General features: G+C 38.7%; 1 protein-coding gene across 10 annotated transcripts in view; it reads right to left on the bottom strand.

The window, feature by feature from the left end:
• The window catches only part of DGKH (diacylglycerol kinase eta), a 168,053-nt gene that overhangs the window by 22,185 nt on the left and 121,538 nt on the right, over positions 1-24,330 (bottom strand). For 6 of the 10 annotated variants that reach the window (XM_075741768.1, XM_075741770.1, XM_075741777.1 and 3 more), the window contains 13 exons: positions 22,349-22,434; positions 20,812-20,911; positions 19,272-19,548; positions 18,688-18,816; positions 14,101-14,235; positions 12,169-12,286; positions 11,751-11,861; positions 11,498-11,594; positions 9,046-9,153; positions 4,681-4,794; positions 4,257-4,391; positions 3,054-3,220; positions 1,435-1,540 (listed from right to left, as the gene is read on the bottom strand). In XM_075741768.1, coding sequence (XP_075597883.1) covers positions 1,435-1,540; positions 3,054-3,220; positions 4,257-4,391; positions 4,681-4,794; positions 9,046-9,153; positions 11,498-11,594; positions 11,751-11,861; positions 12,169-12,286; positions 14,101-14,235; positions 18,688-18,816; positions 19,272-19,548; positions 20,812-20,911; positions 22,349-22,434 — 1,683 coding nt within the window. Of the gene's footprint in view, positions 1-1,434; positions 1,541-3,053; positions 3,221-4,256; positions 4,392-4,680; positions 4,795-9,045; positions 9,154-11,497; positions 11,595-11,750; positions 11,862-12,168; positions 12,287-14,100; positions 14,236-18,687; positions 18,820-19,271; positions 19,549-20,811; positions 20,912-22,348; positions 22,435-24,330 lie in introns of all 10 variants that reach the window. The other 4 variants (XM_075741767.1, XM_075741769.1, XM_075741775.1 and 1 more) reach the window with 1 other exon arrangement.

The raw sequence follows: 24,330 nt of genomic DNA, 5'->3' as shown, positions 1-24,330 counted from the left end.
CAATTAAGCATGAAAACTTCTGTGAATGCATCTACGAGAACTGACCTGTACGTAGTAACAGCATTTGTTCAGCCTCTGTCATGCCTCCACTCTGTGTCTGGGGAGATGCCTACACAGTTGTCTGCAAGCAGATGTGAGCTTACTTTGCCTGTTGTTTTTGCTGTTTGCTGACCCATGTTTGGTTTATTCTTGCTCAGAGCTACATTAGTACACCAGCTCACTTGATTTAACAAGCACTGCTGCATCACTTCAGGATGAGCACCCCTGGCTGTGGATCACTGTTGCACATGGAGTGAATTCTTGACTGCTTCCAAAAGGCAACAGACATCTTACCATGGCCCTAATCCAAACTCCCTATCTCCCTTTCATCTGCTCGCTCTCCCCTGCGACAACACCCAGAAAGTCTGCATTTTAAGTGTTATTAATGTCCCTTTCTAATGTCCAATGTTCACAAAGAGATTATCAGCTGGGGAGGACACTGATGAATGCAGAAAGTGCATCTTCTGCCTTCTCAGATATCATAGAGTCATACACTGGTTTGGGTTGGAAGGGACCTCAAAGATCATCTAGTTCCAACCCCCCTGCCATGGGCAGGGACACCCTCCACTAGACCAGGTTGCCCAAAGCCCCATCCAACCTGGCCTTGAACACTTCCAGGGAGGGGGCAGCCATAGCTTCTCTGGACAACCTGTGCCAGTGCCTCACCACCCTCATAGTAAAGGATTTCTTCCTTATATCTAATCTAAACCTACCCTCCTTCAGCTTAAACCCATTCCCCCTTGTCCTATCACTCCATGCCCTTGTAAACAGTCCCTCCCCAGCTTTCCTGTAGGCCCCTTCAGGTACTGGAAGGCTGCTCTAAGGTCTCCCCAGAGCCTTCTCTTCTCCAGGCTGAACAATCCCAACTTCTCAGCCTGTCTTCATATCACATCATATCATATCACATTGTATCATATCATATCATATCATCATATCATATCAATCATAATGACTTTCCTCTTTAATACTTTTCTGTAGTTCTCCTAACTCCCATTCCTGGTATTATTAATAAATTTCTGAATTATTCACCATGATCTCTACCAAATTCATCAGCTATGGGGTGTTTCCCTATGCATGCGAAGGGCTGAGACCCTCTGCTGCTATACAGAGCAGCACCTTCAGAATCAGAAGTAACTTTCCCTTTAGTTTCACCTTAGAAAAAGTGGCAAAAGAGGGGAGAAGATACAGTATCCATTCATCTCTTAAGCAATTTCTTTTAAATTTGAGCATGTGTGTGTTTACTCAGAAGTCTTGTTTTTCAAAAACTTCAATAATTGGTCATCCAACTTATTTTAATATGGGGACAGGGAGTACAGCACAGTCCAATGTCACAAGCTTATGCACACAGATATTATGGTTTATTTACTTATACATAAATCTCTGTTCTTTCTTTACCTCAGGAAACCTTGGATTTGCTTTATTTAATGCATGTGAACATGCATTAACAGCATGAGCAAGCTCCTGCTCCAAGAGGCCATGTATTTTTGCTGCTTCACAGATTCTACAAAAATATAAAAAAAGAGAAAAATATTTCTTATATCTCCTTTAAAGAGTAATTCTTAAGAGTACACAACATTATCAGATGAGAAAGTATACAAAGATATGTTTCACAAAACACTTTTAAACAAATATAGTCCTTTATAACAAAGGCTGAAATACAAGTATCTCTTCAAGCAATACAGCACCTCATAGAAATATCTGTAACACAGATGATTTATTCTGCTATGAAATACTGAGTCACTTTTATTTGTCTTAGAATACAAATGCTATGCAAAAATTCTATCAAAAAATGCTTGGGCTATTAATTCAGATAAACTATAGAGGAAAACCCTAGCACACTAAGGTAACTTATGTGAAGTTACCTTAAAAACCATTACACCTATTTCACAAGGCATATCCTTCAGATGTGACATTAAAATTGGCTGCAATCATTTGAAATTATGGGAGGTCCAGCTGTAATTACAACCTCAGCACCATCTCTAGAACAGTAAAATTTTTAAGCTGTCTTGGCTAAACCTCACTTTGGGTAATTTATAACCTAAATTATTCTTCTATGTCTACTTAAGTCACCATTACAGCATAAAAAGAATATGTAGCTCTTCAATTCCTTTCTTATACTATCAATGCAACTCAACAGATGATAGTCCAAGAATTGATTTTGATGCTTAAGATAATTTTTCATCATGATGAACTGAATACCAGCTTTATAAAATGTTCTGATTTTTAAAAAGTGCTTTTCCTAAAAAAATCTAGGTTGTGTTTGGGGTTTTTTCCTGTGAAAACTGAAATGCCTTCTTTATTAAAATACTTGCATCTTGGGAAGAAAGTAGTTCTTGAAAATAAGCAAGGCTGTGGGATCAACTTTATACCATCAGCTTCACTATCATCTCAACCCATATAAATTACTGAAGTGTCCAGGGGCACAGAAATAAGGATTTTGAGCATTAGGAATGAAAGGGCTCCTTGAATGTTGGTGTGTTAACTGTTTACTTGTACAATATTTTAAGAAGACTTTCTGGTTTATTGAAAAGTGCTCATCTATTTGAAATTGTGAGAAAAAAGGCTTTAAGGACAAACTAGGTCAGGAGAATTTAAGGTCAGGTGGGTACATCCACACTGTTGACTTCTAAAGTTGACTTCTAAGGGGTTTTTTTTTCAATAAATCTATTTTTGCTTTTGCATAAAATGAGAAGTTTCAAATAAAAGCCTCTCTGTAAAGAAGTGTTCCAGTTTTCCATTTCCACTGATCCTTCAGAAAGTCTGTTTTCACAAGGAACAAAATACATAAACACACAAAAATAAAATTACAGAAACATAAGAAAAGCATACATAAACAAGTTGAGCCTTAAAATGAAAATAAAATAAAATTTAAAAAAATTTAAAATAACTGTTAGGCAACAAAACATTAATAAAAAAATGGAAAATATAAACTTCTAAGTCTATGTATGCATCTGCATGAATAATTCAGTCTTGGTGTCTAGGTTGCCAATCCAAACTTATTAATTTTACTGTACCTGGTAATAAGTTCTTCTGCAGCTTGTGAGCACAGCTGGATCTGTGCAACTTCTTCTTCTGTAGCCAACTCAACAGCCTGCTGAGGGTACAAGGGAGATCGAATGACAGGTTTACAGGAATCATACTTCTGTTTGTCTTCCCAAGACTTCAGGGTGTTTTCAAAGGCCTAATCAAAACAAATGATACATTCAGTTCACAGCACTTGGACCACTCTTACTTATTTTAAAATTTAATTTTATATACATTTTAATTTATATAATATTTTAATTAATTTACAAATGTTTAATATAAATAACACAAGCTCTATAAATAATGACATTAAATTCATTTTTTTAAAAACTTAATATAGAGAATAAGTGACTTCTGAAAGCTCGCTTCCTCTCTCTCCCTCCTTTATCCTCAATAAGCATCTTTCAAAACAAAGAGAACACAAAGACAGTGATAATACAAGCATGGATAGGAAGATCCAAATCTGAAAGTAATACAAGATTCAAACCTAAAAAAAATGGTGGAAAAAAGTAACAAATATACTAAAATATAGTTCAAATGCCATTAACTGCACCCTAAAATTCACCATCCAGTTAGCGGATGGTGAACTGATGGGCAGTTACGCCTTTCAGAGAGTAAACCTAGACAAGCGTGAACTCCCCAGTGGCTTTCTGACCAGGTTCTGCTTGTGTCTCTTCTGTTTGAGATGGGGTCATGGGGGAGAAGGAGGATTAGCAGGACAGAGAGAGGCAGGACAGAAATCTGCAGACAGTTATTCTGAAAAATGGACATTACAGAACTTTGCTATTTATGCAACTGTGCCAGAACTTCCATATGTGATTGTGTATAACACATCTAGAGAAGGAGAAGAAGGAGAAGAAGAGAAAGAGAGGGAGGGACGACAGGAAGAAAGGGAAGGAAGAGAATGTAAAATTTTGACCATTCTTCTTCTTACTGTATATTAATAAGAATACAGGAATAGCACTAATAAAACTGATAAAAGCTAACAAAGAGCTGTGTCATTGTTACAAAAGAACAATTCTCTATCCATCTCATTATAGAAATTATGCAACTGTAAGTAATCATAGTTATATAGATAATCATAACTTATAAAACATTTTTATAAGCACTGTTTTATTCACGTTATAACTGAACAAATTATTACAGAAACAATGTTTGTAACAGTATCTCATAACACACTTTCTGCAACATACTCTGTCTCGTGTTAACATCTGAGCTCTGTTTTTATGTACGATCTTAATGACTCCCGGGGGCTGGATCCATGCCTCTCCATCGACTTGCACTGGAACCCCTTCATCACCAAGTATGGTGATCTTTACTGACCGACACTGGAAAAGAACAAACACGCTATTTTACAGAGCAATAAATACTAATGAAACTGATGGGCCACCTGAAATATGTTGATTACTAGGAGCTGTGGCTTCCCTCCAGGACTGTCTCAAGGATGAAGCACTTTTATACTTCATTCATCACTGAAGACAATTTGTTACTCATTAAAATTAAAACAATGTCAGTGGTTTATTAATGTATAGGGTGGTGGTCATCAAGTGTACCACTGCTTGCCAGCATCCCAAACTGCTGCCAACCATGTTGCATGCCTTCAAGTAAGAAACAAACCTGAGCTATCCTGTGGTGCTGCAGTTTGATGACTCTTGAAACTGCCATCTGCATGCTGCCAAATACAGCAACAACTTCTAAGATTTTATCATCAAACGATGGAGCCCCGAATATCTGAAAGGAAAATAAGATACTCTGGTTTTGATGGTAAATCTAGTGCTTAGATTGCATGTTCAGTGGAACACAGATTCATTTACAGATTTGTTTTCAAAGTTTAAATGTTCTTATTTACTGTAGAATAACTACGCTGTCTCTCAAAAGTCATAGGCGTGAGATACCATAGACAGTAGGCAAATATTATTTTAAAACAGCAACGCTAATAGCATTTCAAATGTCTGAATGATGAGGCATATCCTTATATAGGAAGGATGGCATGTTTCAGCATGCAGACTAAGAAATGTTTTTCAAGGCAAGATGAAAGGCCAATTCAAATCTCCGCTTGGTTAATGTACTTAATATCTAAGAGGTTCTTGAAGTTAAGAGGAGTAATGGTGTCTTTTTTCTCAGAAGTGCTTATCTTGTTACATTCTGAATTCTCTGGAAACCAACATCTGAGTCCGTACTTGGCTTTGTTAAACACGACTTTCATACTGAAGAGGATCTTGTTTGTGCTGTATGCAGTTATCCACTGTAAATATGAAAACTGCTTCTGTATGGAACAAACATCCTGATATCCAGCCAAGACGGTGAATTTCCATGAGCTTAGATGAAGCACACCGAGTCTCGCGTGTGTCATTGCCACCTGGTGTCCTGCAGGGGAATTCAGCCATGCCATGGTGGGACAAGTCTTAGGCTGGAGTTGAACTGGGTCTGGCAGGAGATACCACACTAGGTCACTTGAAGCTTGACCATTTCATCCTGATATGCAATAAGGAGCAACAAGGGAGAAAAATCAGCAGGAGAAATCCCTCTGGTAAGCGTTTAATGGGTACAGAGATCCCCTCTCTGAGTGGTACTCAGACTACCTCAGTTGGCACCGTGGGCAGAGTAAGCTGCATCAGAAACCCCCAAGAGAGGATTTCCTGGAGGTGAAGAATAACAGGGTGCAGATCCAGGACTGTGTAATCCAGATAGGGTCTGCAGCAATGCCTCAGGGAGGGAAAGGATGGGGAAAAGGGTGAGGGACTGTGTTGGGTTTGCGTGGCAAGGTTTTGGTAGCGGGGGGGGCTACAGGGGTGGCTTCTGTGAGAAGCTGCTAGAAGCTTCCCTTGTGTCTGACAGAGCCAATGCCAACCGGCTACAAGATGGACCCGCCGTTGGCCAAGGCCAAGCCAATCAGCGCCTCTGTGATAACATATTTAAGAAGGAGAAAAACAGTTAGAGAGAGCTTTTGCAGTTGGAGAGAGGAGTGAGAAGATGTAAGAACATCTGCAGACACCAAGGTCAGTGCAGAAGGAGGGGGAGGAGGTGCTCCAGGCGCCGGAGCAAGATTCCCCTGCAGCCCATGGTGAAGACCAAGGTGAAGCAGGCTGTTCCCCTGCAGCCCATGGAGGGAGGATGAGGGGGTGTAGAGATTCCACCTGCAGCCCGTGGAGGACCCCACGCCGGAGCAGGTGGAGGCACCCGAAGGAGGCTGCGGCCCATGGGAAGCCCACGCTGGAGCAAGCTCCTGGCAGGACCTGTGGATCCGTGGAGAGAGGAGCCCACGCCAGAGCAGGTTTGCTGGCAGGACTTGTGACCCTGTGGGGGACCCACGCTGGAGCAGTTTACTCCTGAAGGTCTTCATCCCATGGAAGGGACCACGCTGGAGCAGTTCGTGAAGGACTGTAGCCTGTGGGAAGGACTCACGTTAGAGAAGTTGGTGGAGGACTGTTTCCTGTGAAAGGGACTCCACGCTGGAGCAGGGGAACGATGAGAGGAGTCTTCCCCCTGAGGATGAAGAAGCGGCAGAAACACCGCGTGATGAACTGACTGTAACCCCCATTCCCTGTCCCCCTGTGCCACTGTGGGGGGGGTGGAGGTTGAAGCCGGGAGTGAAGTTGAGCCCAGGAAGATGGGAGGGGTGGGGGGAGGTGTTTTATTTCTCATTCCTCTACTCTGTGTTGCTTAGTAATAAATTAGATGAATTCCCTCTCTAAGTTCGGTCTGTTTTGCTTGTGATGATAATTAGAGAATGATCTCTCCCTGTCCTTATCTCGACCCATGAGCTTTTCGTTACACTTTTTTCTCCCCTGTCTAGTGAACAAGGGGAGTGATAGAGCAGCTCTGGTGGGCACCTGGCCCCCAGCCAGCGTCAACCCACCACAGGGACTTTAGTCCCTGCTGCCCACTAAGCCAGCGGGAAGCTTCACCCCAGTGCAGTGAGTGGTGGCTTTGTCCTGGAGACTGAGGAGGGCTTCACAGCACAGATGCCGTAGTTGAGTGCCACATCCAGGTGGCACTTCCCTTCAGAGCATCCCAGGATTGCAGATAGGTCTTGAGCAGATGAGCATCAAAGAACAAAAGTGCAATTTTATGGGGTCTAGACTATTTTGAAGCAAAAGGTTTCTCCACCTGAATTTTTTCAGTTTCCATGGAAATATGGGAATGTGAATGTCTTGAAAAGAGCAAAGATAGTGATTCCGTTATTCCAGAGAGTATGGAGAGACCTTGATCCAGCTTTACAAGTATAATTGACATATACAGGGCTAGTTCTGCATGGGTTAAGAAAAAGTAGTTGTAAAATTTCATTTATTCTGTGCTTCGATTTTAGCAAAAGGATGGGCAAACCATAATCCAGTCTGCTGTGTCTCTCCTGCAGTAAAACATAACTGTACTGAAAACCAACATACTTCTTTTTTTTCTCTTTTTTTTTAATAAAGGCAAACAAATCTCTATGGATCAACATTCAAGGAACAATTCCCTCCTCTCCTGTTGCAGGTCATGTTTCCAGCCTGTCTTTTGGACAACAGAAAACCATGTCTAAACAAGCTCAGCTCAAGTCGGTCAGTGTGCGGCTGCCCTGCTCGGCTCACTGATAATATTTGCAGCTGTCAAGGCAACGTCTTTCTTCTGTCCAGATAAGCAGAACCAGCAGCACTTCAGACCACCACCACCACCACCACCACTACCTCTGATGATCAGTCAGTTGGGACTGCACTAAAGCTGTGAATTATGCTCCTAACTCTGTCCACAACAAACACGTCACTTTGCTGGCACATCTGATCACCAGAAGACTAAGAATATCAGTAAGACTGCTCCAAGACACACACATGCTGTAGGCTGGTATGACACCTAGGATAGATCTTTCTTAGTAAGGCGGCCCAAGAAGAAAAATAAACTCCTGAACAGGAGCCGAGCAGACATTAGAGATGCTTTCAAGTTATGAATATGAACATGAAGTATATAAAATCTTTAGATATCCATAGCCAAATATAAACACAACTGCCAACCTCTGACGTATACCAAAAATAGGAACAGGACATTGAAATATATTTAAATATTTTTTGTGACATAAATATACACATATTTTTTATATATATATATAGAGAGAGAGAGAGAAAAGCAAAATAAGCAAAGGATAATAACTCATAAGAAACCAAAAGCATTTTGGCAAAAAAAAAGTCCTGCACTGTCTACATTAAAATCACAAGCTAATTTGCAACTATAGTTTTAGGTGATTCAGACCTCCCACACACTAAATCATGACATGCAGAATTAGGATAATCTGCTAGTAATTACAATTGTTGCAGTGTGTGTGAAGTGAATGGCAGCAGTAAGACTGCTCCAAGTTGTAAGACATTTAGGTAGTCTAATGTTTCTTAGGACGAAGGAAGAAGGGAAAAAAAATCTTAAAATATTTTAGATGCTCATTGAAAACAGTATTTAAAAAACACATTACTACCCCCACTAAAGTATCAGTCACTAAATGCATCAGTCCTCATTTTCTGAATCATCATCCCTTAGTGCAAAGCTGTTTGAAGAACAGGAGGAAAATTCAGATATAAAACATAAGTGATTATCCTTATCCACCTTGTTTATTGTTAGAATATAGCAAACAGAGGAATCTATGCTTTGAGAAATCTTATTTACAGGAGTTTGTAAAACAACATATAGAGAAACTATTTGTGTGTCTGTTTATGAAATTAGTTTTTAAAAATAATGTCTCACAGAGCCATTTAAAATAAAAGCAAACATTAAGCCTTATTATGAACATTTTGCTGGAATGGACACAACAGAAAGCAACAGACAGAGAAAAATCATGGGATATATTTTCAATAAAAAAATAAAATACAAGGCAGTACTATTTAAAGTCAAACAGTCTCCCTGAATAAGAGTTGCTATCCAAACTATACGCTACTACTATTAAAATTAAATGAGAAGAGCAGTTCATGGTGTTTATTGCTAGTTTTGCCCATAAGGTTACTTCTCTTTAATGTTACTCACATCATCTTCTTTGGTTCCACCCCAGAAATTAGTCCCACCAGCATAGCTGGGAATGTTTAGCACAGCTATGCCCTGCAGACTTGGAAGGGGGATGTACTGTCCATCACACTGTAATGGATAAAAGCTCATTCAGTATATAAATACTGTGATAAAAGTCATCAGCCATTTTTAAGACATGAAGCTTCAACAGAGCTGGCAGAGAAGGACAGAGTCATTAATAGGTTTGACACAAGCCTATTCCATCCATGCTGTGAAGCATCTCTAATACAAACTTCTTCTCCCCAGTCTTAGCACCAATTTTTGCAGAGCTGAAAAAACACTACTATCTACAGCACAGGTGTTCCATGACTCTTCAAATAAACATTTTCACAATTTCACAGGTAGTTGAGTCTATTAAGCGGGGGGGGGGGGGGGGGGGGGGGGATTAAAAAAATCCAAGAATATTTCTGGCATAGCCACAAACATGTAATCTAAGTGTTGTTAGCATTTGTATACTTGGCCTCCCTGTAAAAATAACTCACTCTCCTCTCAAAAGTGCAAAGGCACTAGGACTGACCCCACAGTTGTTACCCTGGCCAAGAGTTGTTTATTTTGCAAGTAAGAGGTCGCTCCTATGACCAACCATTTATTCCCTCTTTCTTACCTCTTTATCCTCCAAAACCCATACGCAACTCCAAGTCCTACTCAACACGATCATGGGATGACATTGACCAATCTTACCCTACTTATGGCCAAGATTAAATTTTCAAACTGCAGTTTGAAATCATGCTTGGCTGATGGCAGTACTACTGCCTGCAGAGGTGAGCTCAACGCTCTCCAACCATTCAACTGGGAGTCAAAAGTGCAGTCCTGCAGCAGGGCCACTTTGGATTTGAAGCAAGTTGGAAATATAAGGTCATAAATGCTGGATTCAGCTGTCACTTTGAGGATTTGAATTTGCAGGTAAAGCTGCCTTTAAAGAAGATTGCTAGATTACCGCAAGTTACCAGTCCCATAGAAGGATCTTAAAATTACACAGATGAAATAGAAATCCTCAGGAAATAAGGAAAAAATCTGTAGCAAATTTATCAGGAGGAGAAAGAGATGCAAAATTATTTCCAGCATGTGCCTAGTGCTCTCTTTTTATTATTTAATCTCGGCAACAATGCAGAATGTAACATTTTAATCAAAATGTGACAGTATCCAAATTATGCTGCACAGCCATTTGTATTATAGTAGAGGTCTGCCTCCAATTCCTGAAATTGATATTTTTAATTTTCCAATGCCGTGCATCTCATCACATGTTTTAGCATAAGGCTAATATTATGCAAGGCAATACTAAATATGAAATTTCTGCTTGCTGGTTTACTTCCAGAAATATTCAAAAATAATTACGGAAAGGTCAGGTTTGAATGCCTTATTGAATCTTATTTGAATCTTATTTAAAAGATCCTTAAATTAGAATTCTATCTGCAGCATACATAATTTTCTTTCCTGTCATTATATTCACTAACTACTGCATAATTCCTTGATAATTACTCAATCTTTAGATAACAGCAATCTGCTGCTACCAGACAAAATCTTCCTTAATCTCAGAGGAGTGAGAAAAAGTTCCAGTAACTTAAAATTATTCTTTCAACTTAACAAGTTATCTTCATATAAATATCATGAACTTCCACAGGAAATGTTTAGCATGAAGTAAAAAAGAGACATTATGTATGTTCTCGGTAAAAATCCTGCCTACACATTCCTTGGGTGAAAACAACTGTACCCATCCCAGAGTCCTTTTTGGCATTTGGTAATCATATATATCTCCTTTAAGTTCCCAGTATGGTGAAGAAGACTTAGATTTTATGTTAGAACTTAAAAGACAAAAAATAACCATCTTTAGATAATTTACACTGCATTTGGTGTTGCTGTGATAATACCTTGCTTCTTTTGTGTGACTGTCTCAAACACCGATCAGAGAAAGTCTCTGCAGGTGTAGCTGGGCTTCTTGTGATCGACATTCAGAATATCTCCTCTTCTGTTAGGTATTTTTGACTAAGATCATCTGTGTGCTCTCCCTATATGTGTAATCAAGCTTTCAGATAGTTTAAAATGAACCTGAAAGTTAAGACTCCTTATCTCTTTCCTTCTGTTCAGTGTATGATCATTTCTGTCATTCCCCTTAAAACCTGGTCTCCCCCTTTAATGCGGTGAACGTTAAGAAACATGTCCTACCTATACAAGAAAATTTTTGAAAAAGCCCCCAGTAATTATAAGAAACATTATACTGGGTATTTTGCGATATTTAAGTACTGACATTTTACTCCAAAAAAACCACCTGGGGAACCACCTCTTACATAGCACCTTTTTACACAGTGCCTTTGGGTTGACGCAGGAACTCTAAAAGGTTTCAAGAGCAAGCCCAAATTCCTCACTACACATTGTGGAAGCCAAAACACTCATTCCGCCCATAAATAAAATTTACCTCAAGTTGAACTTTTTGTTCTAAGTTCTTGTAAGTTCTTTGCAGTAGCTCTTTTGTGCCAAGAACTCCATACCACATCATGTTTTTCGTCCGACTTCTGAAAACAGGTAAAACAAGATTCACATATTGAAATACACACCTTATCATATCTTGTATTTGTAGGATGAGAAAAAAAGTTAAGGAATTCAAATAAAGAGATAAGGAAAAGAAAAAAATGGAAGTATCTTGGCTCTGTTACTGACAATTATATTACCTGCACTTTTCTGGGTGCTCTTCTCGCTTGTTATTAAATTCTAGTGAAATTTTTGCATCTAACCCAATTCCAAAGTAGTTGTTCATGACACATTTTTCTGAATATCCCTCCCTGTTAGAAGAAAAGAGATAATTAGGTGTACATTTACACAGTACCTGGACACGCAGATTGTGGTTGGTCTCAAACAGATATATCATCCCCTATTATTTCTGATGCTGCAAGACAATTCTGCACTACTCATAACAAAAATGGCACAATCCAACCTGTTTTCAGACCTTGAGGTCTACTGCCAAATGACAGCAAAACAGAATTTCATTATGAAAAAAAAAAAGATTACAAAAAAGTAAAAAAACCCCAAAACCTTAAGAAAGGCAAACTAAAGCAAAACAGTACAGTTGGAAAATAAATAATTTCTTACAGTGAATCTGGATCCGGGTCAATAAACGGTGTAGCACCAAACGGATCGATGTTTGCTAGCAACATTTTGCTAATAATTGAACTTCCTGCAATAGAAGCAGCTAGACCAGCCCTCAAACCTGATTTAAAAAAAAACAACAAACAAACATAAAATATAATAAAAAAACAATTTGTGCTTGATAAACAGAGAAACATACATTGTCATAATATAAGCCACATACTGAGAGACAAAATATTCATTAAATTCACATAGGGAATGATTGAGTTTCTATTGCAGTTTTTACCTATATTGGTTATCTTTTCAGGTCTCTGGCTCTCTTGAGCAGAAAGGCAGCTGTGCTGCAGTGTGGTAGCCAACTCTTCATGTACCACCATTGAGAAAGAAAAAATCTGAGAAAATTCAGGATTTCAGGTCAACACTCTACTGGCTGGCATAGTAACCAAATGGGTGACCTAAAATCCAAAAAGACTAGTCAAGCTTTTTATCTAGTTTAACCTTCACCTCCAAATTGTTTGTGATTTCCCTTTGGTCTTTTCCTTTGGAAATATTCCTAAGGAATACCCTCACGGTTTTTACAACTGGAAGAGTCATAGTTTAACTTAATTTGTGGAAAGGTCACAGCCTTACCATGCCTGCCTTGACAAATATCGAAGTCATTCTACAAAACACTGCATAAAGCATGTAAACAAAGAAAAGTACTTTCTAAAAGCTTTCACTTAAATTAACCTAAAGAAAAATGTGAGCTCAGTTCCATTATGTTTTAACTAAACTAATGAAGTTAATTAAAACAGTGTTTTACTGGTGCCTCCTAGTATTAGTGGCATTTCGATTTGAACAGATTTTTTCCAACCATTTTTACCACACAGCAGCTTTCTGTAGTTTCAGCTACCAATTTCCTGAGAGGCACCTCTTATTCAGAGGGTTGAACCTTACACAGCTCTGTCCCTCAGCCCCTTCACAGCCTCCATTGATTAGGATAAATGACATAAGGACTTGGGGATACTGGTGGATGAAAAATTGGACATGAGCCAGCAGTGTGCACTTGCAGCCCAGAAAGCAAACTCTGTCCTGGGCTGCATCAAAAGCAGCATGACCAGCAGGTCGAGGGAAGTGATCCTGCCTCTCTGCTCCACTCTCGTGAGACCCCACCTGGAGTACTGCATCCAGCTCTGGGGGCCCCAGTACAAGAAGGACATGGAGCTGTTGGAGAGAGTCCAGAGGAGGGCCACAAATATGATCAGAGGGCTGGAGCATCTCTCCTATGAGGACAGGCTGAGAGAGTTGGGGTTGTTCAGCCTGGAGAAAAGAAGGCTCCGGGGAGACCTTATTGTGGCCTTTCAAAATATAGAGAGGGCTTATAAGAAAAGCTGAGAGACTTTTCACCAGGGCCTGTAGTGACAGGACAAGGGGCAACAATTTTAAACTGAAAGAGGGTAGGTTTAGATTGGACATAAGGAAGAAATGTTTTACATGAGGGTGGTGAGACACTGGCACAGGTTGCCCAGAGAGGTTGTGGCTGCCCCCTCCCTGGAAGTGTTCAAGGCCAGGTTGGATGGGGCTTTGAGCAAACTGGTCTAGTGGAGGGTGTGCCTGCCCATGGCAGCAAGGTTGCAACTAGATGATTTTTAGGAGATCCCTTCCAATCCAAACCACCCTGTGACTCTCTGATTCTAAGATCCTGAATTTCATTTTTCATCCTCCAGAACTGAACACAACACTTCTGCTACACCTGGTGTTGTGCCAAACAATCAGGAATCTTCTAAGTTATTTTGCATTTCCTGCTATACGACACCACACAAAGATGTGTATGTCAGTTCAAACAAATTCAGAGCTCCTGCCATGAAGTAAAAATCGTTATTTGACAGCAAGAAGGGGAACAGAAGGCAATATTAAAGTTGAGTAAGGAACAACAGATTTCAAAACCATAATTACCTGGGCAGATAATCCTAGTGTTAAGTACTGGGAGGTTCTCCTTGCTTGCAGCCAAAGCTGGAGCAGAGAAAGAGCCTGTTTGAGAATGGATACCTCGGCTTGTACGTCGATCTGGAGATCTTGGTGCAGTTTTAACTGTGCAGAAGAAGTAAAAGTAAGAGCACTAATTAGACCTATTATGACATTACTGAATACATAGTTTTTATAGCCCTGAAGATATTTCAAAGTCATTAATTTAATGTGTTACCATTCTGTAACAAATGTCCTCCCTGCCTCACACCACAGTCTTTCTTCTAAATACAGGGAAGAAAATTCAGAAACACATCAAGTGATAAACACAAATTAAAATGAACAAGTGTGCATGGCATACAATGTGCTGAGTTCCCAACTCGTGCTTCAAGCTACTAGCAAAAATTGAATTATATCCACCCTAAAATGCAGTAATATTTAATGCTGTAGTAAGTGTCTGATAAACATGTTAATGAAGTAATATAAATTTAAAGTCAATGTATATTTACTTATAAATATACCTATATTATATAGTTCATTATTATTTACAGCAATTTTAACATAGATAGCTATTCTAACCCAGAGGTCATGGAAATACCTGATCAATAGCCAGGCTATTTGCTTCCAGCAGCTAAAATGGACACCCTGCCTGCTTCAGGTTTCTGAAAACCTCAGACAAAGCTCTGACATCTTTATCTATAGCCAACCTGAAAATTGCAAGGGAAGGGAAAGCCATGTTCAGACATTCTTGTCTTTTACAGATAGAGAGATCATGGGGGAGATATTGATTTATCATTATCTTTTCTTTTTCACAAAAAAAAAACCCAACCCAGCAATTCCCAAAATAATTGAAGTAACTTATTTGTTAAAATTCTCCAGAAGATGGATCAATAAAACCTTCTGACAGACAGTAAAGTTTGGTAGCTGATCAAGTTCTTGGTCACCAAAGCAGATGATGGCTCAGGAAAACAAAAGGGAAGAAAATCAAGGGGAAAGAGAAGATGTTCACAAAGAGGAACTGGTAGCTCAATGAGGCCAGTTATCCTTGGGACTGCTGATGAAGAAGGAAAGGCTGCTCAGAGGGCTGGCTTCAGGTGCTGTAATTTATTTTCCTGGCAGAACTTGTGTGGTGTGGAATGAGAGAATATGCCGGTGCCTGCTTTAGACTGGGGAAGTTTATCTTTGTGAAAGCCAGCCCCGTCAGACATAGCCAGAAATTGGTGCCCCAGGGAAGAAAGTTTGGGTATTACTAAATGGTTTGCTATAGCATTTCCATGTGCATGTAAAAAGCTTTTGCACACCAGATGATCATAGACAGACATTTCTTGGCTACCTTTGCTCCAAATTATCTTACATGCTAAAACTACTTTTTAGGACAACTTCAACCTTGACGAACTGAAGAAGCTCAGAATAAAAAATGAAATTATTTCAAAGAAGTGAGCTGATATATTCCTCTCAATACCTGAAAACTAATTCAGAAAAAAAGGAAAAAAATAAAACTATTAGGACTAGCACCAAGACAGCAGTAGAAAAGCACCACCAGGAATGTGGTGGGAAGGTTAAAATATACCCTTTTTTGTGGCAGAAGTGGGACAGATCAGGTCATGTCAATCACGGTAATTCAGCCTGAGAGTAATGTGGGTGTACTGTATGAAGACATTAAGGGAAAGAAAATGCAGAGTGGGAAAATCTAGAGACAAAGGTAGTAACAAGAACCAGGGGTAGAAATTGTGTTCAAATCAATTCAGGACAGGATTTGGACATTCACTTTTTTAAAAAAAATTACGATAATCTAGCACAGAACAGTCAATGAAATGGCAAATTCTTCACCCTCTTGTATCCCAAGAATAAGATTACACACTTTTCTGGATGACTTGCTTAAGTCAAACTGAAATTATTAGACACAGGACAGGGATAAGTGGGTTTAATTTGCTGGACTGTTCTATATGAAAGGTCGGACCAAGTGACCTAACAGCTTCTTCTGACTTTAACATCTGCATACCAGCCTTAGCAGTTATCACAAAATGCTCTAGTATTGCATGATAACAATACAACACAATGTTTTGTATCTGTGCATGACAAAACACTGTAATATAAAGTTAAAAAATGAAAATAAATAAAACCTGAAAGTGATATCTAGCAAGAGTTATTAAATATTTAGATGAAGGTAATTAACATATGGCAAAATATTATCGTCATCAAATGACCAGGAAGATCCTCAGAGGGTAAAATATAATATTCAGAACAAAATTAACATTCATTTTTCATAATGCTACTGAAAAATTCACAATGCTATTCACACAGTCTGTTCTCTATGTACTTGGGAACAAGGCAGTTATATTAAATAGGAAAATCAACAGAGCAGCTGCTCTTTGTTTGACAGATGAGACTCATGGGGATAACTGCAATAAAGATAAACTTTTGCTGTTCATGCTCTGATAAAAACAACAGAGCCCTAATGAGCAAAACTGATGTTTCATTGCAGATAATTGAATTCATGTTTCACGCTTTGTCCCTAAACACCTATCTTCCACTGACAGCATTAATATGCACTCTATTTCACGCATATCAGATGTATGAAGAATAATACAGCTCCCCGATAAACACAGAAATTGCATCATCAGGAAACAAGGGGCTTATATATATTTATACATATGGATACACATATGTGCATATTTTTATTTTATTATATATTTATGGCAGTAGGACCAGGTCATCCATTGAGCCAGCATCCTCCATGAACTACTACTGAAACTAGACAACCAACAAGCATTGATTCCTATAACCAAGGTAAAAGGAGAGGGGCCAGTGAAGAGACAATCACTGAAGAAAGTCTGAAATCCAGTCCTGGAGAAAAGGAAATGTGAGATTCTGAAACAACAGAAGCCCCAAGAAACTAATGACGGAGCTACTGAGAAAGGCATTTGGCTTCAGAGCAGAGCCTCAGGAGGACAACACCACTGGGAGATCTTGGTGTGGGTTAGGGTAACAGAAGGAGATGCAAATTCCAAATGACTTTGCTGACAACTGATGTTGCCACAGGAAGTTGCTCACTAACTATCTAGAGGATGGTTTTTGCTGTCCACCAGCTACCACTGTTCCTCCATGACTCAGAGATTATCTCGAGACCTCACCTGCAGTGCATCACTGCCCACTTTGGTAATACGGCAAAGACTGAAATTTCCACCTACACCAAGAAATGGCTTCCCTAAAATTATTGTGCAGGTTGGGACTCTTGAATCGCCCTGACACATTAACTACCACTCAAACCAAAGTGCAGCACTGAAGTTTGTGATGGGAGATGTCCTAACATGACCCCTGGCTGGATTGGCTTGGTGCCAAAACCAAGCAAGGAAGGAGGTAAGCGAGGGTTCCTTATAGACAAATTTTACCCTATCATTTCAATGTAGGAATTAGTACTATGCTATTTCAGGAGATAAAAAGGGAATACTATTCTCTAAATATCATTTTACGTACAGCAACCAAACCCTGAATAGCCAAAAGGAAAGCTTAGCAACAAAATGGGCTATTAATTTAAGGAAATGCTACCTTCCAAGCAAGTTGTTTTAAACTCAGATCACTCATTTATTGATACAAATAATACAACTGGGTTATCTCTGTTGCATTTTAAACCCCAGCAGAGTCTACCTACTCTGTCTTCCTTTTTTTTTTGAGAGTACCTTGCAGAGCCCCACAGTGAGAACAGAATGATGCTCCTACAGGAAAGCAGGAGCGCTGGGACAGCAGCAGCAGGTAAAGTCCATCCGGCCAAGGAGAGAGCAGGCAGGGGGCTCTACCCCTTGGAAAGCAAGAGTAGCTTGGTATAGCGGCTTGCTAGATGGCTTGTTATACAGCAGCTAATAGCTGCAAGGAACTAGCTGGACTAATGACCTGTATTTGGGACAACACCACAAGACATTTTTCATGGGAAGGAGCCTTAGGATATCGAAGACTTTGGTTCAAATTTCTGCTCTGGATTAGACAAATAGAGGGGGGGACCTTAGTACTGCCACTTCTCAAGAGACTTCCATGCTCCACTTTCTAGTATATTATTTCCTGCTTTATGCTGTTCCACTTCATATAAAAGACTTAAATTTCATTCTCTCTGTTCCAATAGCTGCCTCAAGGTAAGTTCTCAGCTGAGACATCAGGGTTTTGTTGCCAATACAATGAATAAATATGGCTGTTTCACATGATTCAAAATGCCTTCAACAGAAATGACTGACAGAAATTCCTATAATATGCCTTAAAATGCCTACAACTGAGACATTGTATTGCCATCGTTACCCAGGCTCTAGTCCCTGCTCAGGTTCATGTAGAAAGGTGAGTGTAAATGCTGGATTAAATGCAGGCACTTCTCTTGCCAACAAATACCTTCTCAGCTTTGTAATTCCATTCCAAAAGACTGCTCATCTCATCTCCCACATTTTTCCCTCAACTTTTATTTATCCAAATCTATTAAAATTTGTGACTAGTTTCCAGAGAAACAACATGCTAGTATTTTTAATTATGGAGCTCCATAATGCAGATATAAGGAGACTGAATAATTTTAAATTATTTTATTCCTCATTTACTCACTTGATGGTGACTCAAGTTCCTTCGTATCTTCCTCTTTTTCTTCTTCTTTGGATTCATCCAATTCTTTGCTATATTCTAGTGGGGACTGGTTCACTTGTTCTTCACTATGAGCATTCTGCTCATCCACAACTGCTTATTAAAAAAAAAGAGAGAAAGTTTCAAGATCTTTAAAGAAATTCTGCATAAATGAAAAATCAGCTTCTTTTTTTTTCTGTAGCTTAAAGTTTAAAAACATTAACAAAAGGTTTCTTTGCTAATTCAGCGAAAAAGACTCTTGCAATCCTTTGCCCATTGATAAAGATTCGCTGCCAGAAATTTTCATTTTGTGGAGGATAATAGTTACAAAAGAAACACACTTTTATATGTGCACACACGTGCATACATATGTATTCATATATGCAGACAGACAGTCATCAGCATGCAAACAAGCTGCATTTCTTTCCCTTGCAGCTTGTAACAAGCATATAATTTTACCTACATAAAAATGGAGGAATCAAGCTTTAATAATGAAAATTTATGCTAGTAAAGAAAAAAAGCCACATCATTATTCCACCAGTAAGGATCAAAACGTTGCTGATGTGCACCTTTTTCTGCTTGTTCAATGATCTGCCTCACAGCCTTCTTCAAGCTGTTTGCGCGGAGCATTAACTGTTCCCTCGGTTTGAAGAGTTTCTGGGTGGAAGACTTTGAGACACACTCCGCTAATTGCTCTTTACTTTCAGACAAGGATTCTTCACTTGAAAACTCCTCTGGTTCCTCTTCCACGATGGGGGGAGTGATGCCTGGGAGAATGGGAGCAGCCTGGGCTTCTGTGTGAAGAGCCTGGAGCAACAGGTCTAGCTTCTCATTTAACTCAGTGCACTAAGACAAAGTGGAAAAGAATACATACGTACCAAAAAAATCAGTGAACATATGAACATTTTCAGGAAATTAAGCACTGGATTAGAGGGAGGGAGCAAAATTCTCCATGCGGTAGGATTTTAAATTGTCTGTGTCTTAAATGTCTATGTCATTGTGTATTGTAAAATCCAAACCCACATTTAATATTTCATAATATCAGATTATGAGCAGGTCTGCATGGGTTTTTGAAGACTCTGTGACACCCAACCAGATTAGAGCGATTATAAAAAACCCCCTATGCTCAGACTAAAATAACACACAGTGCTAAACTCAGCCTGCCACATCACTAGGGTGCAGATTAGATCTCGCTCTTCTTCAAAGAGAGAGAACCAGCACAGATTTGCCCATATCATGCATTATAAAAAATTACGGGTGCTCAGTACCCCAGTTTGGAGAGAGAACCTATAAGGACATGCCCAGCAAAAAAACACACAGTGGTTCTGGGGTGGTGGTGGTTTACAACACAGCTGTACATTTAAGCGAGTTGTCACAGAGCAAAGAGGCTCAAGCCAGAATCAAACACTGTCAAACACCTCTACCCCTGACTAAGCAGTTGCTCTCTAGGTACACTGGGAAAAAAAAGTGATTTTCTGTGCTTAAGGGAAAGGAAACCAACACTGTTTGGCCCTGGAACACTAAAAAAGAAAAATTCATTTTCTAAAATGTGCACTGAACCAGGAACTGCCATTTAGCAAGTACATTTCCTGACTATGGGACTGTTAGTGATTTTGTTTCCTTCTTTTTTTTTCAGCTCATGTAAATTTTGTGCCTCATACCAAATCCTTCTTTTTTTTTTCCCAATGCTTTCGCAACACAATCTCTACAATTTGCAGCTTAAAGCCGTATTTTTAACACTGTAATCTCTCTTCCCTTCATTCTCCCAGCATACTCTCTCTTCATTATCCCACTGTTTTCCTGTAGATAACTTCATCCCTTTCAGAGAAAAGTCTAACTCCTAATGCAGAATATTTCCATTTATCTCTATGGACATTACCATATACTTTATCCTTTCTGAAGGAAGAAAGTGTAAACAGAGTTTATAGATATCTTACAGTTTAAAGATAATTTGGAAATAACTGTCCTACGCACTATGTGGAGAAGAATTTTAAAGTCACTGGTTGAAATGGAAGCCAAGCTGGGCATCCTGGAGAGGTTTAGAAATTAAACACCCATGAGCTGTAACACAAATCACAACTTTAAACCAGAAAATAGTAATTGTCTTACTTTAATGGCCATGGCATCAGCCTCCTCTGCATTTTCCATCGGTTTTTCATAAGTCTTCCCTATTTTGGCAACAAAGTCCTTTACAGTTTCACATAATATTCTTCAGATAAAAAAAGAAGGGGAGAAATGAAATGAAATAGATACGTTTTGAATATTAAATTCATATGGCAATTGGTTTATGTGAATACTGCTATACACTGTTCTTGTTTGAAACTGAACTCTGTGATCATACCTGCGAAGCAAATAATACTCTTTTGCATGGCTTGCCAAATTCAAGCGATGATAGGCTTTAAAACAAAAACTCTTCCTCCCTTTTTATTTAAACCTTTGCACATATATCTAGGTCTCCTATTTCTAAAAACCGAAATAAATATGACTAATTTTATTCATTCCCTTGCTTGTACACCTTCCATACCAGAACTGTTAGGAAACTCGCCTTCCCTTTGTTAACTTCAAACAGCATCTTGCAAACTCCCATGCGGAGATGGAGCCTGGAAACCATGGAGAAAATCTACTGACTTTAATGGAGCACTTCCTAGGTGAAAGCATACGGGCACATATGTCCCATTGCACAGCTCGTGCTTCTGAACCACAGCTGACCTTGAGGCGTATCTACGCAAAACTACAGTGGCTGCGATGAGCTTTCACTGTGTGAATCAGAGACAGGCTTGGTTCTTATTACCTACGCTGCAGACAGACAGCAAACTTACTAACGAGGTGTGCATAATTGCTTAGTACTGTTCATTTGGTTGAAATTTATTTGACAGAAACTAAATAGATTTAACATGATACAGACCCAATTTAGAATTTGGAGTTAATTTTCAGCATGTGCTATGTATACTTTAAAAATGAAATTTTACTAACTTGCTTTTAAGAGAAAAAAAGAAAAGAGATGTAATGACATTCTGATGTATTTTTGAAGACTTTGTGACTGGTCTTTTGCATATCACAAAATAGAAGATGTTTTCTTCACAGAGAAGTTACATACAGAATACTTCTGATTTCAGATGATGTCTATGATTTGCCAAGTAATTATCTCTCTTTTTTAAGTGTTTCAGTTTTGGGAAAAAAACTTAACTGTCTGAGACCACTATTTATTGAATTGATATAGACAGCTATGACAAAGCTGCCTAGCCTGAAGTTCACCTCACATTGGTGAAGTTGTTTGTCCTCTTCATGATATGCATAAAACAAAACAGAAAAAATGTAATGTGAAGTAGATCACATATTTGCATTAGTAACATTAAGTTTCATATATAAGCTGCATGCTGATTTGAAGTGATTTAAAATCACTTAATATTACGTGATATATTTTTTAAAGTGGTGACGTACTTAGAGTTAAGCTATCCATTACAATTGTACCATATAAAAATTCTGCAGAAAAAACATCCATTCTAAAATATATAAATTAAGATATATTAAGCCAAGCAAGCCAGGCCAGCCATAAGAAAATCAGGCTCACACAGAAGGTTATTATGCTGATGACGTTACACAGGGGATTTATCCCACACATTGTACATAAAAAGGATCAACTCACTTGGCAGATGATATGACAACTGAGTGCTGATCAGAATTGAGAATTTTTGCAAGATGAGCAGCAACTGAGTCCTCATAAGCAGATATCTGAAAACAGAGAAAAAAGACTTCAATTTCCACACGTTTCAGCATTTTAACGCCTACTAGTGAGTTAAAACACCTCCAAAAATAGCAGGATTTCCAGTAGAGGTCTAATACAAGAATAGGCAGCTGGCAATGCAGATTCTACCTGCATACTGTATTTTATGTATCAGATCTTTAATATTGACAGTAACACTGCATCTGAGAACTTGATCCACAGCTCTTTTGCTCCTGTAGAGAAAACAGTAAGTTATTTCTATGCTAAAAATAGTCCATGAGGAAGAAAAAAATCTACCTTCTTTTTAGATTTATAACAACCTGAATTATTATAATGTAATATCTTTTATTTCTAAAACAAGCAAAGTTTTCCTCAAACTAAGCTGCTCAACTAAGAATAAATCAGAAGTTTGCAGTTATAATCCTGAATTTTCTTTTTACTGTTAGATGGGATCTTACTCCCCAAGCACCCCTACTGACAAAGGCTGCTTAACCGGCATAATGTTATCAAAACCAATCCTTAGGGAGCAAACTATTTAGGGCTTAGTCTTTATGAGAATGTTTGGGAGAATGAATGTGTGCAGTCCATCTCTTCTTGCACAGAAGAATTATAAATCGTGAAATACTCAAAGATTTGGAATGGATCACATTAACATCTTCATGCACTATGGATCCAGACTCCAGTTTTAAAAGAAAATTCTAACCAAATTTGAAATCTAAAGCTAAAAATAAATGCAGTTCTGAAATTTTCAGATGGCTTCCTTTAAGAATCTCTTAAAATCTTGTAGTGTGTTTTTGTCCTTGGTATGGAGAAGGCAGATATACCACTCTTTTTTTTCTTCCTAAACCGCAGCCTTAGCTGTAGAACTCTGACAGTAAATCAGTTTTCATTTCAAAGGAAAAACCAATATGTAACCGTCTCATCTGTAAGAATGAACTCTTGATGTTCAAACATCAGTATAAGATTTCTGGAACCGAACCAAGTTGAAATAAGTCTCTTGAAACTGAAGGAAAGAAAAATATAGAATTGGATATCTACTTTTATTCACTTTTAAAACTAAACTTTAATACATTATCTAATCTAAGGTTTTTAATCACTCTTTTTCTGAAATACCATAACTCAATAAACTATGCAAAAAATATTGAAATAGAGACTCAGTGGGGTACTCAAAAGAAAATAGCTTTCTTCAACTCAGAGTAATGGCATGTAACTATAGCCCACAGAACTGATTTTCAAAAAAAAAGAGGTTTTGTACAAGCAATTCCTTCCATTTTCTGGAGAGGCTAAACACAGTTTCAAAGCCAGAAATAACTCGAACAAAATGTATGGGTTTTTTCCTTTACAAGATGAAGATGCACTTGAAATTTTTAACTGTCTTGCAAAATTAGAGAAGATAAAGCCTTGGTCTGCATTGCTGACACTGGAAACAGAGCTGTGAGCAAAGCAACCCTATTAAAATCCCAGCCAGTGGAGCCCCAGCCTTTTTGCATGTCTGTATCTAGCAAGCTGTCAAAGGTTATAACCTCCTTGCCAATTAAAAGAGTCTGAATTAATAAATTATTCAAGAACCTGCTGATTAATTATTGCTTCTCAAGTACTTTTGAGTTAATGTTGATAAGCATTAATTTTCTAAAGGAATATATTATTTTCTCATTTTTAGTCAGACTTTTCATGCCCATTAATTTCATTAAAGCATCTCCCTCTCCCTCAAAATCAAAACCTCATCAGGTAGTCACAAATCTAGTCTGAAAGACAGACAAAGCTTTTCTTTGAGGTCACTTATGATTTTGAGCTCTGTGAAAAAACAAAGAGAAAGTTGGGTGGTATCACCTGATCTAACTCACTTTTACAAGCTGCAGAAGGCTTCTTTCTTTCTTTCAGAATACAACCCTTGCCTTCAAAAT

The sequence above is a fragment of the Balearica regulorum genome, chromosome 1, assembly GCF_011004875.1.
Source record: "Balearica regulorum gibbericeps isolate bBalReg1 chromosome 1, bBalReg1.pri, whole genome shotgun sequence".
NCBI lineage: Eukaryota > Metazoa > Chordata > Aves > Gruiformes > Gruidae > Balearica > Balearica regulorum.
Note: the sequence above shows the minus strand (reverse complement) of the source record. Positions and strands in the feature narration are given on the sequence as shown.